A 14,019-nucleotide genomic window follows, 5' to 3' on the forward strand; every position below is an offset into this window, starting at 1 on the left:
ACCCCCAGTACGTTGTCTTGCCGAGATGCTCTGGGAAGGAGCCAGAAAGGGGAGCGAGATGGTGCCAGGTCTGCAAGGGATGGGCGGATGGCTCGGTGGGCTCTCCCCTGCCACCGGCACCATTCCAGGGTGCCACTGGGCACAGCGAGAGCCGTGGGTGCACGGCATCGGTTGTTGCCTGTTCTTCGGGACACCAAAGCGGGCTGCAGCGAGGAAGCCAGGCTCGCTGCTTGCACACAACCACAGGACACGTCTGATACCTCCTCCGAGCTGTTAGCCAGCCATCTTGCTGGCTGTCCCCCGTCCTTCTCCCCGCCATCACTGCCACCACCTCCTCACCCTGCCCTGCCGGTGCCTGCTGTAATCCCGGCACCCTGCCTCTCTCCCCGGTTCTAATCCTATAAACCCTCGGTAAATCCTGCCCGCCTGGCCCTGCCTCTCCATGTCCCTTCTCTGAGGCAGCCTTTATAGGGACCCCTGGCTTGGGGCTGGCATTTTTTTGGGGTGCGCAAGGCTGTCACCCAGATAACATAGCACTGCGGGGGGTTTGCTTGCATCAGAGTGCTGGGAAGACCTGAGCCCTGGGGGATTTGTGCAAAGTGCTGGTGGCTATTAGATAGGACAGCTGATGCACCCCACAATGTGCCCGGGTGCTGGTGTCACGCTCTCGGGAAGCGTTTCCCATGCTCAGCGTGAGCTGCTCCAGCATGTACCCATCTCCAGAGGTACCGCTGAGCCCCGAGGACCGGGTGGTGGAAAGCCCTGAGGGAGCCACAGAATCACAGGATCACAGAATGGTCGGGGTTAGCAGGGCTCTCTGTGGGTCACCCAGCCCAACCCCCTGCCCAAGCAGGGTCACCCAGAGCAGGGGGCACAGCACCGCGTCCAGGCGGGGCTGGAATATCTCCAGAGAAGGAGACTCCACAGCCTCCCTGGGCAGCCTGTTCCAGGGCACCGTCACCCTCAGAGGGAAGAAGTTCTTCCTCGGGTTCAGCTGGAGCTTCCTCTGCTTCAGTTTGTGCCCGTTGCCCCTTGTCCTGTCGCTGGGCACCACTGGAAAGAATCTGGCCCCGTCCTCCTGACCCCCACCCTGCAGATATTTAGAGGCATTTCTAAGGTCCCCTCTCAGCCTTCTTCTCTTCTCCAGGCTGAACAAGCCCAGCTCCCTCAGCCTCTCCTCGTAGGGGAGATGCTCCAGTCCCCTCCTCATCCTCGTAGCCCTGCGCTGGACTCTGGAGTCCTGGGTGTAGGATCGGGATGAAACGGAGCAAAGGGTGCGTAGCTGTAGGGTTGGGATCGCTCCTTGTAGGGTTTCTCTGGGGTGGGGATGGGAACGGCCAGCACAGCCTGTTTTAGTAACCCTTTCTGCTGGGCCGTTGGAAGATGTTGAGAGGGAAAGTGCCGCAGCAAGGCGGATAGGTCTCAGGGAACAGTGTTTTTGCAGCCAAAGGAGCCGGCTCGGCTGGACCTGACAGGTTGCTCACGCCTACGAACCGCGGCCCGTTTGCTAAGGGCAAAGAGCATCTTGTGCCGAGAGGGGATGGAAAGCCTCTGCCAGACTGAGCCGGCGGTGATCAGCGGGGACGGTTTCATCGGGGCTGTTTCGGTTGGATCCCCGCAGGGTTCACTGTTTGAGCACGTCCATTCGGAGAGCCCCTTGGTGCGCGGGAGCGGGTCTGCTGCGAAGGGAGGCCCCGATGCTGCGCGGTGCAGCCGCTCTTGGCATCGCCGGCCGGGGGTGGGAGGCAGCCGGGCAGCCCCAGGCTGGGACCGGCCGCAGCATCCCAGCAGCACCAGTGCCAGGCGAGGAGCCGGCCTCGGGCTCTGCAATCCGCCCTGCGAGGGCTTAGGCGGGCAGGGAATCGCTGCGTCTTGAGCTAGTCCAGAAAAGATTAAGCCGACCTAAGAATAAAAACAAGCCCCACAGTTCAACTGGCTGGGATAAAATAAGAAAGCGTGCCAGTCGCCGAGCTCCGGGAGGGGAAGGGATTACAGACCCCAGGCAGATTGCCAGCACGCATTTTGGTGCACAAGGGCAAGCGTTCTGCGCCCGTTGTGCTTCCCGGGCTGGATGGGTTTCTTGTGCCTCCATTCCCAGTGCTGCGGTGAGGTCCCGTGTGCGTTTCATCCCGCTGACGACCAGTTAAGCAGCTCCAGTGAGTGCCCACGCAAATGTAGGAGTTGAAACGGGGGCACGTTTCCGAGGAGAATAACCACGCGGATGTCTCCCCGTGAGGCCTTTATTTCTGTAGAGCCACTCCCTTCCGCGACGCGCCAGGTGAAAGGCACTATGTCTATAAATAAATGCACTGTAAGATACCATCTACCTCAATCACTGCTGGCGGCGTGGATGGGATCGGAGTCTGCTGCCGGCTAATAATTCCCCTACCCCACCTCCCTGCTCCCTTCCCTTTCAAATTAGGGATTGATTCAAGGGGCAGTTCCTTGAAGCGTTGCTCCGTGCTGCCTCGGCTGGTTTCTGATGTTTCCACGCTGCAGCTGGAGTGCATGCCTGCAGTCCAACCGAGATGTTGTGTTTTTCCTCCCTCAACATGACATTACAATCCTTGTCACGGAGATGGGACTGGGATCCAGAGCTGCACCTTGCTGCTCCGGCTAACGAAGGGCTCGCAGAGGAGTCTGATGCCGTTAGCAGTCCGCAGGATGCCACGCCATGAAACCCCTCTTTGCTTTTGTCTCCTCTTCCCAGGGACATACCAGGGCCAGTGGGTTGGAGGGATGCGCCAGGGTTACGGCGTCCGGCAGAGCGTTCCCTACGGCATGGCTGCGGTTATCAGGTCACCCCTGAGGACGTCCATCAACTCCCTGCGCAGCGAGCACACCAACGGCACGGCGCTGCACCCCGACTCCTCGCCGGCGGTGGCTGGCAGCCCCGCCGTTTCCCGGGGTGGCTTCGTCCTCATGGCCCACAGCGACGCCGAGATCCTCAAGAGCAAGAAGAAGGGCATCTTCCGACGGTCGCTGCTGAGCGGGCTCAAGCTCCGTAAGTCCGAGTCCAAGAGCTCCTTGGCCAGCCAGCGGAGCAAGCAGAGCTCTTTCCGGAGCGAAGCTGGGATGAGCACGGTCAGCTCCACTGCCAGCGACATCAACTCCACCATCAGCCTGGGCGAGGGTGAAGCCGAGCTCTCTGTCATCGAAGACGACATCGATGCCACCACCACCGAGATCTACGTCGGCGAGTGGAAGAACGACAAGCGGTCGGGCTTTGGGGTGAGCCAGCGCTCGGACGGGCTGAAGTACGAGGGAGAATGGGCCAACAACAAGCGCCACGGCTATGGCTGCATGACTTTCCCTGACGGCACGAAGGAGGAGGGCAAGTACAAGCAGAACGTCCTGGTCAGTGGCAAGAGGAAGAACCTCATCCCGCTGCGGGCCAGCAAGATCCGTGAGAAGGTGGATCGGGCCGTTGAGGCGGCGGAGCGGGCGGCCACCATCGCCAAGCAGAAAGCGGAGATCGCGGCGTCCAGGTAAGGTGGTCCCCGTCACGACGTGGCAACTCGGCAGGGGTCCCACCCCAATGGCTGCGGTTTGATGGGAGAAGTGGGATGAGACTTTCTGCGGTAGTAGGTGCTCAGGGGGGTGTTTTAGGGAGCCAGGCAGGGGTTGCAATGGGTGTCTGCTGGTGCAGGCAGCAGTTGGTGCAAGCTGGACCCCGAAGGGGGAGCGGGCAGCATCCTGGAAAGTCCATCTGCTGGGCTTGCCCAAGCCTCATGGGTGGTGCTCAAAATGCGGTGGATCCAAGCTGAATTGTCCTTCTGCCAACTCCGAGCGAGCTGTGGATGCACAACCTTCCCGAACCAGCTGGCGAGGTCGTGCAGGGTGGCCCAGAGTGGTGCCTTCGCTGCAGCGTGTGCGGGGGGTGATGGCACGGTGGTGGGACTGCGCTTGTGGGTCACGGTGTGGGGCTGACGGGCTGATAGCCATCATTGAGGTGGTACTGGGTTGTTTATCCCATTTCTCCCTAGCCTCTTTAATAAGCAGGATGATACCCTTAGCAGAAGGTCTTCCGAGATGCTGTTTGCCCGTATCCTCTGTCTGACTTCTAGCCAAGAGGAACCATCCCTGGGTTGGCCTTGCTGGGAGGATTCCCAGCTATTTGTGTTCCCAAAAGAGGTTTTGAGTGGAAAAGCAGTCAAACCACTGGCTGCAGCTGATGCCTGGGGAGGGTTTGCCCTGCCTGAGGCTCCGCTAGAGCTCAGCAGATCTGGATGCCCAAATAATCCCTACAAGCCCCAGGAAGCCCCCAGTCCCCGGGCTGGCTGTAGCCGTCATGGAACTGCTCTGTGATTCAGAGCAGGGCCCTGATCCAGCTGAAAACCAGCAAGAGGGGAGAAAGAAAGGGTTCATGTCCATTTTTGGTTGAAATAGGGTCCAACGTCCAGCTCACAGCAAGGCCAACTCAAGCACCTTGGAGTTGGCTCCCAAAATGCGCCTGGAGCTCTGCGACTCGCAGCGAGCTCCCAGACGAGAGGTGAGCCGAGGAGGAAAGGCTCCTCTGCCAAATTCAGGGCTCCTTGTGTCGCTTCTGGGGGATGGTTTAATAGAACATGGTCGTTCCTTTCTGTTTTATGAGCAAGTGCTACAGATAGTAGCCAGGCTGGGGACAAGGGGCTGGGGTTAGGGGAGAAACCCGGGTACCTCCTCAGTCTCCTGTGCTGGATTAATTGCTGGGTCTGGATCATTTGTATGCAGAGTCACACTTGAGATCTTTATCAGCATGCCTGCTGATGACTTATCTGCAATGTGAATGAGACTCCCAGGCCTGCTTCGGGAGCATATCTGGGCTTGATGATGTTTTCGAGCTGATGTTGTACCAAATTGTTGTCAAAGCTTTGGGGAAAAAAAAAAGAATCCCACTAGCTTGCCAGGTAGGAAACAGACTGCAGAGCAGCAGAAAGACCAGAGCTTTCCTTGGGATCTGGGGATGTGAATACCTCGATACAAAGGCCTGAATCCTGGAAATGTGGAGCTCTAGTCTGCCGTGGGATGCTGGGTTTGAGAACCTGAGCACCCTCTGTCCCCAGGCGGTAATGGTCCTGGAAAGCCACGAGAGTGGGAGTGGGAAGAGATATGACCCCCCCCCGTGTTGGAAATGCTTAATGATCTCTTGACATATAATGTTCCACCTTCTAATTAGGAGAGAGGAGAAGGCAAAAATCAAATCAGATAGCAATGCCAGGGCACGAGTACTTTCCTCCCCTGTACTGGCCGGGGTAACGCGGTCCTGAGCTCTGCAGGAGAGCAGCAGCAGCGCTGGGAGGGAGGATGCAGCCCGTGGCCATGCGTGTGCATGGAGGAGGAGAAAAGCTGAGGGGTTTGGGGGGTCACCCAGAGGACCCCTTTAATCATCAGTGAAGATGCAAAGAAATAAATGAATGGGAGTGCACTGCTTCGAGGATACTCCGTAAGCTGAACCTGGTCCCACCTGAAAATGCTCCTTGAGCAGCCCGACATCTCCATCCCGCAGCCCGGCTCCCTCCGCCGTTTGCGCTCGGTCTGAGCTATTCTGTTCCTGACCAGACCCATGGGGAGGAAAGCAGGCGCCAGGAACCCGGGGCTCTGCTGTTTTTACAGCGCCCTGTGGTGCAGGAGGGCTGCTGGCGTGGTGAAAAGCCCTTTATCGATCTGCCGCGCAGCCCAGCTCTCGCTGCGCTGTCTGGGGACGGGCAGACTCCGACGTGACGCGCGCTGTGCATTAGTGCTGGGTTACCAACCACGAATGACATCCGTCCCAGGAATTTTTGCTGCCTGTGTTAACGTTGAGAGCCCAAACCCTATCAAAGAAGAGCCGAACCGTTCGGCTACGGCCGGGCAGGATCGCGGGATTTGGGCTTTGCTGGAGGCGGGGGGCAGGCGGGATTAGGCGGGCGTACAGGCTCAGCCCCAAGGTCTTGGAGGGTGCCTGGGGACTGCAGTTCAGCTGCGTGCAGGAGAGGCCTGAGGACCTCGAAATGCAAGCGAGGGGAGCTGCCTTGCCTGCAACCCGCAGTCCTTCAGCTCGAGCTCTGCCCCTTCGCGAGCGTTGGTTGCCGAGACGGTCTCTCAGCACGCGGAACCAGAAGAGAGCAAGGTCTCACAAACCGAGAACCAGCTAGAAAGGCTTGCAGGGAACTGGTCCGACTGATTTTGAAGCTTCTGAATGGATAAACGCTCCCCTGCAGTGCCCACACCAAATTGCATTGTCCAGACGGAAAGAAATGCCCAAATAGGCAGTGGGTGCGTTGGTGGAGGAATCCTGATGCTCGTTTCGGTGGCTCTGGGGGGCTCAGGGGTGCAATATCCCCCAGCTGATACCAGCGTGAGCTCTGGCTTGCCGGCACCTGGGGGTTTTATAACCGCACTGGTGTGAGTCCGTCTGTGTGCGCGTCTGCGTGTGTGTATTCTCGTCTGTCTAATAATACGGCTGAGTTCACTCTGCAGCCTTTCCCTTGGTGGGGGAAAATATGTGCCCGCCCACGTATTTCATTAAATTTGTAAGAATTCAGTATTTTTGAAAACTCTACCGCTCTGTCAGATTTGGTTGGAATTGGCCAACACGTTCAAAAGTTATTAGTGTGGGAGTGATGGCATATAGATATATAAACAGCACAATCACATAAGTAAGCCCCATTTCCTGAGGAAAGTAGGCTAAAAACATAGTGTACTGAAGACAAGTAAATTAGACTCTGAAAGTTGTTTTAGGCTGAACAGAGTACAACGTTATCTGTGACACAGAAAAGTAAGCTCATTTAAGGAATAGTTTGTAGGTTCAGTAGATGATTCTCCTAAATGTTCTTCGACGCAGTTAGAGTGAGCGAGTGCTTTCTTTCCTCTTACATCTCCCATTTGCTGAAATAGCTTCTGTAAAGTCCGTGGTGGAGGAGGGCGACGAACTGGGTCTGAAAAACGACTGTTGATATCAACTATCGGTTTTCAGAGGTAGCCAGGGAGGGAGCCCTTTTTAAGCCTGTTTAAAATCAAGGTGCAGGGTGTCCTCTTTGTACTATGGAGTGCTTCATTCCCCTCTCCTGTCGGCTAAGAGCCATCACTCTTTCTGCTGCTATCCTGGAAGGATGAAGGATGCGCTGGAGCCACCAGCTCCCATCTCATTAGTCAGAACGTGGATACCTAAGGCGAATTGTCCATAGGCACTGGTGTGTCATGGTCAACTAAAATATAATATCCAGGCAAGAGAGGTGGGCTGGAAGGCTCATCCTCACCCCATGGCTTTCTGCCCAGCCGCTGGCCGCGGAGGATGGATGCATGTGGAGCATCGGGGGGAGCTCAGGACCGACTCCAGCTCTCCGCGGCGGATGATGGCAGTCTTAACGCAAGGCGAACAGAGCCCAATTCTCTCCAGGATATCCAGATGCTGCCACAGTTCAAGGTTTTGTAATTAGTGGCTGGACTACCGATGAGAGGAAGGCTCGTCACCGGTGCTAGCAATACGAGTCCCAGAGATGGGCGGCATTTGGCAAGCACTCGGCTCCTCTCCAACACAAGGTTTGTGGGGCCCTGTTGTTCGGCACCTTAAATAACAGTTTCTGGGAGCTGCCGATGCCCTGGCACCCCGGAGGGGATGCTGTTCTCAGGTTAGTCCTAAGTAATGCACTTCCAGGCGTAATTATAGCTGAGCCATTCACTGACGATGAGAAAAATATAATTAAGCTCAATAGTCTCGGGAGGAGTCAGGCTACAAATTAGTACAGTGTCATTCAACTTCAGAAAGGGAAACTGGAGAAAAAAAGGGAAAGGAAGCGAATAAAGACAACCTGGCAGCGAGGACGGGGAAAGCAAAATGTTTGGACTCAGCGTGGATGCTCCTTCAGGATGCTGCAGCGAGGGCGAAGCATCCGTCCGCGTTTGACGTACAATGGGGAGCAGGAAGGCACGAAAAGCCCCAGAGGGCTGAACAGCAAAGTGCAGGAGGTTCTTTGAGCCAAACAGGTATTTTCTTCAGAAAAATGGAAATGCAGCCCAGGCAAAACCCGCAGAAAAGAATACATTCGGCAGTTCTGATCCCAAACATTTTAAGTTGCGGTAATGTCACTACCGGCAGTACGCCGAGCCGTAATAACGCTGCTTAATGCTCTCTCAGGCCTGTGCCTGCAGCTTTGCAATTGTATTTAGCTGCCTTTGATTTAAGGTTTCTGCTGGCTTTTCTGATGCCTGGGGGGGGTGGCTGCGGGGCTCCCGCCTTCGTCTCGCCCTAATCCCTGCCTCGTGCTGCCGGAGGGGCTTTCGCTGCGGATGGAGAGAGGAGAGGAGGAGGGGGGTGGGCTAAGGGGAATGCTGTGGCCCCAAAAGGCTTGCGTGTCCCCTTCCTGGGGTTGGGATGGCGGGGACGAGCAGGCAGCAGACTGAAGCCGAAATGGGTCACAGCCGGAGAGGCTGCAGGGACGGGGCTGAGCGAATGTTTCACGGATCAGACCGCCTTGTCCAGCCCCTCTTTGGGCACCTCTGGGTCCAGGGAGGGTTCCTCTACTTATGGGCCCTTGAAGAAGCACTGAGGCTGTGCAGGCATTCAGCATCCGCAGCTCCCTGCAGCATGGTGTTTGCCAGCTGGAGCTTGGGGCTGTGCAGGAGTCACTTCTGCCCATTAGCTGGGGACCGATGGGGTCACTGGTGGCATCACCTGGTACCCTCTGGGTCTCATGCAGGGACCGCGTGCACCCTCCATCCCTTCCCGGTCTCTCCATCCTTTCCTTGAGAGGTGCAGAGGACAGAGTGACAGGGAGAAAAGCACAGAGGGGATGGATGGAGGTGACTCAAAGGCCGAGATCAGCTGGGGCAGGAGGTAATTCTCTTTACAGCAGGATTTTCTCCCTCCTTCCTGCTCTCTCTTCCCCCAGTCAGCCCCTGTGCAATGCAGAGAGGAGCAAAGCCCGGGGCTGGCAGCCTCCAGCGGGCTTTACCACTGAGCTGAGCAGGGCTGCGGCAGAGCACGCCAGCTTTCCGTCCTGCCAGCTCCTTCCCTCTGCCACCTCCCTCCCCTCCTCCTCCCCGGGCGTGTTGACAAGGGTCAGGCGATACCACGGCGGCTGAGATTAGGATCCGCTGTTATTCCTCCCGTTCACGCATCGCTGTCAGCCGGGATGACACGGGTACCTCTGACTCACGGCGAGCACAATTTCCCCCCCTAGTCCAGGACACTCGAGGGACGGTGGCTCCCCGGATGGCATCCCGGACCGTTGCATCCTCACCCATTGCCAGCTCTTGTGGGACCTGCTGGCTGTGCCGTGACTGCTGAAGTCCTCCTGCAATGCCAATTTAATAACTTCCTGCTCAGACAGGACTTACAGCATTAAGCCCTTTTGTGGCCGTGTCAAAAGTCAGGACTAGCTGGCATGCTCGCGCAGGGCCAGCTCTGCGTGTCCCCGACTGCCACCTCGCTGCCTGCGCCGCGGTGCAGAGGGACACGTCCGTACACAGGCATGAACAGGCTGGAAAATGAAGTGCCTGTCATAGGAGTGATGCTTTACAAAGTGATCCAACTGGAAAAGCCTCAGCAGGGTCTTTTTTAGCTTCTCGGAGAGCAGCTCGGTGTGGGTTTCTCTACTTTCATTGCTCTCCCATCCTTCAACCGCAACTGCCGCTCCCGACTCAGCAGCTCCCACCGCCTTCCCTGTCCCCTGAGCCAAACAGGAGCTAAACCACCCCGGCTCCGTGGCCCAGGTGTGCGACGTGCGTTCGTATAACCATTTCCAACATTGCCAGGTCATGACAAAATAACATGGGCAGAGTGGAGCTTCACAGCCCGTTGGATTCGCCGTGATCCCGGCCAGCTCTGCCTTCCTCCCCCTGCTCTTCGGGGAAGATACCCGAAATCCAAGCGGTCCTGGCAGACTCAGCAAAGTGCAGCTGGAGGAGCTGGTTTTGCCGTAGAGTGGAGGAGGAGAGGGGTTTTGGGATGCAGGAGGAAGCGAAATGCCCGGTGGCAGAGCTGGGATGGGAGAGCCGTGCCGGGGCAGGAGCATGATGAGGTGGTACTGGCTCCATGGTTGCTTTTGCAGCAGGACCAGATGGAAACGGGCAGGGATGGCACCGGCTGGCAGCGAGGCAGGAAGGATGGGAGGGCGATTCACTGATTCACTGCTGGGCTTCCACGGGAAGGGACTGCCCCGGAGAGCTGGGCAGGAGGCAGGGCGCTGGAGGGCAGCTGAAGGGGAGGCTGCCTTCTCCTCCTCCTCCTCCTCTCCGGCATCGCGCAGCAGCCCCTCGCAGCCTGGATCATCTGCCTGGTCCCTAATCCAAGCCTTTGACCGGCTTGGCACATGGGCTGAGCAGCCGGCACTGCGGTCCCGCTGGGGCTGGCCCCGCTGCAGAATCTTCTCGGAGGTGGTGCTGGAGGATTTCAGCCCCCCAGTCCGCGTCTCTGCCCCCGCTAACACAATAACCTCCTGCCTGCCCTGCCTGCACAGCACGGGGGAGAGGGAAGGAGCTGAAGAAGAGGATGGTGAAGCCTCTTCTTCACGCTGACGCACGCTGGCTTTTGGGTGGAGCAGCCCTTCATCAGATGGGGGAAAAAAAACCAAAAAGCCAACAACAACAGAAAAAAAGCCAGCCCCTGCTTTTCCTTTCTGCTGCTTTTCCTAATCAACGAGCAGAAACTGCAGCGTTGCTTTTCTCAGCCATCGTCGGAAGGGAAGGGAGAGATCCTCCCCCGGCCAGCACAGCTGCCTGGCGGGCGGGCTGGCTCCCAGCCCCATCGCTCTCCTCCATCCTCACCCTCACCCTCCGTGGGGTGCCGGGAGGCTGCTGGGGGGCCCCGCGCAAACCCGCATCCAGGCCCACGGGCTGCGTGCGGGGGGTGCTGACTGCAGCATCCCAACCCCTTGCCGCCATGTCCCGCCGCCCCAAAGCCCGGGCCGGGGTGGGAGCTGCTGCGCGCTGTCCCTGCACCCTGGCGATGCCGAGGGAAGCTTTAATAGTGGGGGAGAGCCAAGGGGAAGCTTTGGGGTCCCTACGCTACAGCGACGCTGCCTTCCCATCTCGCGAGAGAGGCCGGCGTGCTTTTTTCCTCTCCCAGCTCCCGTTTTTGGTTTCCTGGCGTGCATTCCTCCGGCTGCGCTGCTCCCACCCCAGCCGCCCACCCACCCGCTTCCCTGCAGCAACAGCCCCAACACCCCCATGCTCCTGTCCCCCCCCCCCCCCCCCAGCCCCTTCCTCCCTGGAGAGAGGCGGAAGCAGCATCAGGAGCAAAGCCGAGATGAAAATGCAGAGGTGGGCAAAAATATTGAGTGTTTTCCTTGCTGGTGTTCGTGAGCTTCGCTCCCCCCCGCAGCCAGAGGTTGGGATGCTGGGGGGACCGGCACCGTCGTGGGGGGAGCGCAGCGGCCGGGCTGGGGGGTCCCGGTCCCACGGTGCCCTGGCAGTCAGTTTGGAAAGCCTCGAGCAATGAGGTTTCTGTCACCTCCTCCACGCGGGACAAATGACAAGCTGCCCTGGCTTCCTAATCCAGGAAATTAAAGGATTTGACCACAGACCCCGCTAAGCGAATTTCCCCCCTGAAAATCCCAGGGGGATTTAACCCATGGATCCAACCGCTTATCCCTTGCAAGTTGTGACTAAGAAAGGTCCCAATTCTTCAGGGTGCTGAGCGCCCTAACATCCCACCGCAGCAGTGATGTGGCTGTGCTCGGTGCTCAGCCCACCACCTGCAGAGACCTTCTGGTCACTTTTATCCCACCTCCTCTGCCCCTTTTCAACGGCGGGCTGCAGCCCTTCGCTGCCTGCTCGCTGCCGGCCGGGACAGCAGAGCCTCGCTGCAACCGCGGCCCGAATCCGCCCCGTCCTGTCCCCGTGTGTCACCCTCCGGGGACGTGGAGTATTATTTGGGGACTGTTGGTTTTCCCAGTTCAGCGTTAGGAGCAGCTCCACTGGAGACGGGCTGGGGGCACCCCGGTGGGAGCCGGGTGGGCTCCGTGATGGCAGTGCCGGCTCCTGTTCACGGATTGTGATGGAAGAAGGGAGCACAGGACCAGGCCACGTAGCTTTGCTGAATTCATTCTGCTCAATTAAAGGACGTCTGGTATCCATCCTCACAGCAAAACCTGCTGGAGATGGTGAACCCAACAGGCACAAACTGAAGCAGAGGAAGCTCCAGCTGAACCCGAGGAAGAACTTCTTCCCTCTGAGGGTGACGGAGCCCTGGCCCAGGCTGCCCAGGGAGGCTGTGGAGTCTCCTTCTCTGGAGATATTCCAGCCCCGCCTGGACGCGGTGCTGTGCAGCCTGCTCTGGGTGACCCTGCTTGGGCAGGGGGTTGGGCTGGGTGACCCCAGAGGGCCCTGCCAACCCCCACCATTCTGTGATCCTGTGATTCTGTGTGTAACCCAAGCAAGGCTGGGTCAATGGTCACCCTGCCACAAAGCCCCCTCGTGTGCCTCGATGGCTCAATGCTGCTGCCCTGAGCCCTGAGCAGCAGTTCCTCGGGGTCGGGCTCTCTTATGGAGAAGAGATAGGTTTCTGGGCTCAAAGCTGGACACCATCCCACAGCCACCCCTCTGGCAGGCAGCCCTGGTCATCAGTCCCCATCCAACATGACAAGATCCCTGGGGAGATCCAAACAGCTGTGGCAGGAGGCAGCTATTCCCAACCCTTCGGTCCTGGGAGAAAAACCCTCCGGCAAAGCGACGGCAGAGACGAGAGCCAGGGATGAGGCACTTTTCCAAGGGGAGAGGTGTGGGGCAGGACTTGGGCAGGGGCCAGTAGCCCTCCTGAATCATCTAAACGGCCTCTCTGGGGAAACGGGCTGCAGCCTTCTCTCTGCTATCTGGCTGTGTCTCTCTGGCTGATCTGTCTCTCAGCACCGTGGTGCGGAGGTGAAGCACAAATAATGAAAAGCCCAGATTCTCTCCTGGTGGAACTGGGCTCTGAGTCCCTTTCCCTGTTGTGCTCCTGGCTGCTTAGGTGGACATTTCCATGGGCTTCGCCTTGGAGGTGGCGCAGCCCTGCAAGCCCGTCGGGGCACGTCGGCGTTTGGGGACCAGAAAGGACACCTGCCACCCCGGTGGCAGCATCCCGACCCGGGGATCCCGTGGGGTGCTTGGGGTGCGCTGGGACAAGCAGCACCCACCAGCTGAGGGTCAAAGCCGGCTGCAGGCAGGCAGCGGGGCTGAGCGGGTGAACCCCTCTGCAGACCCAGCAGCTCACGCACAGCCCCTCCACCCTGAGAAGGCTCATGGGGAGTGGGATATTTGGGGGTGCAGGCTGGCATTTGGGCTCCTGGGTGCTCCTGGGTGCTCAGGAACCCCCGGGCGACAGGGAGGAGAAACCCATGCAGGCAGCGGGGATGAGGAAAGCGGCTCTTTCTGGGTGGGCTCTGAAGTTTGAGGCAGGCAGGAGCTGCTCGTTGCTGTGGCAACTGGGATGATATATTTTTCCACACCACCCCCCCACACACCCCGGTTGGCAGGGCTGCGGCCGGCTCTCGCACCGCAGAGGGGTCTGCCCACCTCTGCCTGGCCACCCAGGGCTGAGCACAGCCCCGGAGGCACCCCCAGCCCCTCGCCCCCCTGCCTGCACCCACCGGGGCTGCGGGGGATGCGGGGGACCGGGTGACATGTGCCTTGAGGCCGGGTCAGCCCCAGGCAGCGCTCGAAACGATGAGAAATTTCACCAAACACTCCTGTCCCCCTCATCCCTCCCCTTGGGGACCGGAGCTGCAGAGACCAGTGACAGCAGCTTGGCACTCAAAGATATTTCTGCAGAATTTTAGCATCTGAAGTTGCTTTTAGTAGGGTGGATTTGGTGGGTACCGTTCCCAGCTGAGATTTCTGTGCAGGTCCAACCAAACGCAGGGCTCGGCTGCGCTGGGGGACGGTGGTACCCTGAGTTTGGGGCAGAGCCAGGTAAGGTCCTCGTCCCCGCTTGGCACCTTCCAGGATAGCATTAAGCAACGGGGTTCCCTGTGGAGCATTTTTGCTCTGGGTTGGGATTTTCTTGTCGTTCCTTGGGGTTGCTGGTGTGCAGATGTGGGTGCTGGATGTGGCAGTGAGGGATGGAGATGGTGCTGCTGT

At 58.6% G+C, this 14,019-nt stretch overlaps 1 protein-coding gene across 3 annotated transcripts in view; it reads left to right on the forward strand.

Moving 5' to 3' along the window:
- The window catches only part of JPH3 (junctophilin 3), a 62,765-nt gene that overhangs the window by 16,027 nt on the left and 32,719 nt on the right, over positions 1 to 14,019 (forward strand). For all 3 annotated transcript variants that reach the window (XM_075433724.1, XM_075433725.1, XM_075433726.1), the window contains exon 3: positions 2,711 to 3,488. In XM_075433724.1, coding sequence (XP_075289839.1) covers positions 2,711 to 3,488 — 778 coding nt within the window. The remainder of the gene's footprint in view (positions 1 to 2,710; positions 3,489 to 14,019) is intronic.

This window comes from Opisthocomus hoazin, chromosome 12, assembly GCF_030867145.1.
Source record: "Opisthocomus hoazin isolate bOpiHoa1 chromosome 12, bOpiHoa1.hap1, whole genome shotgun sequence".
NCBI lineage: Eukaryota > Metazoa > Chordata > Aves > Opisthocomiformes > Opisthocomidae > Opisthocomus > Opisthocomus hoazin.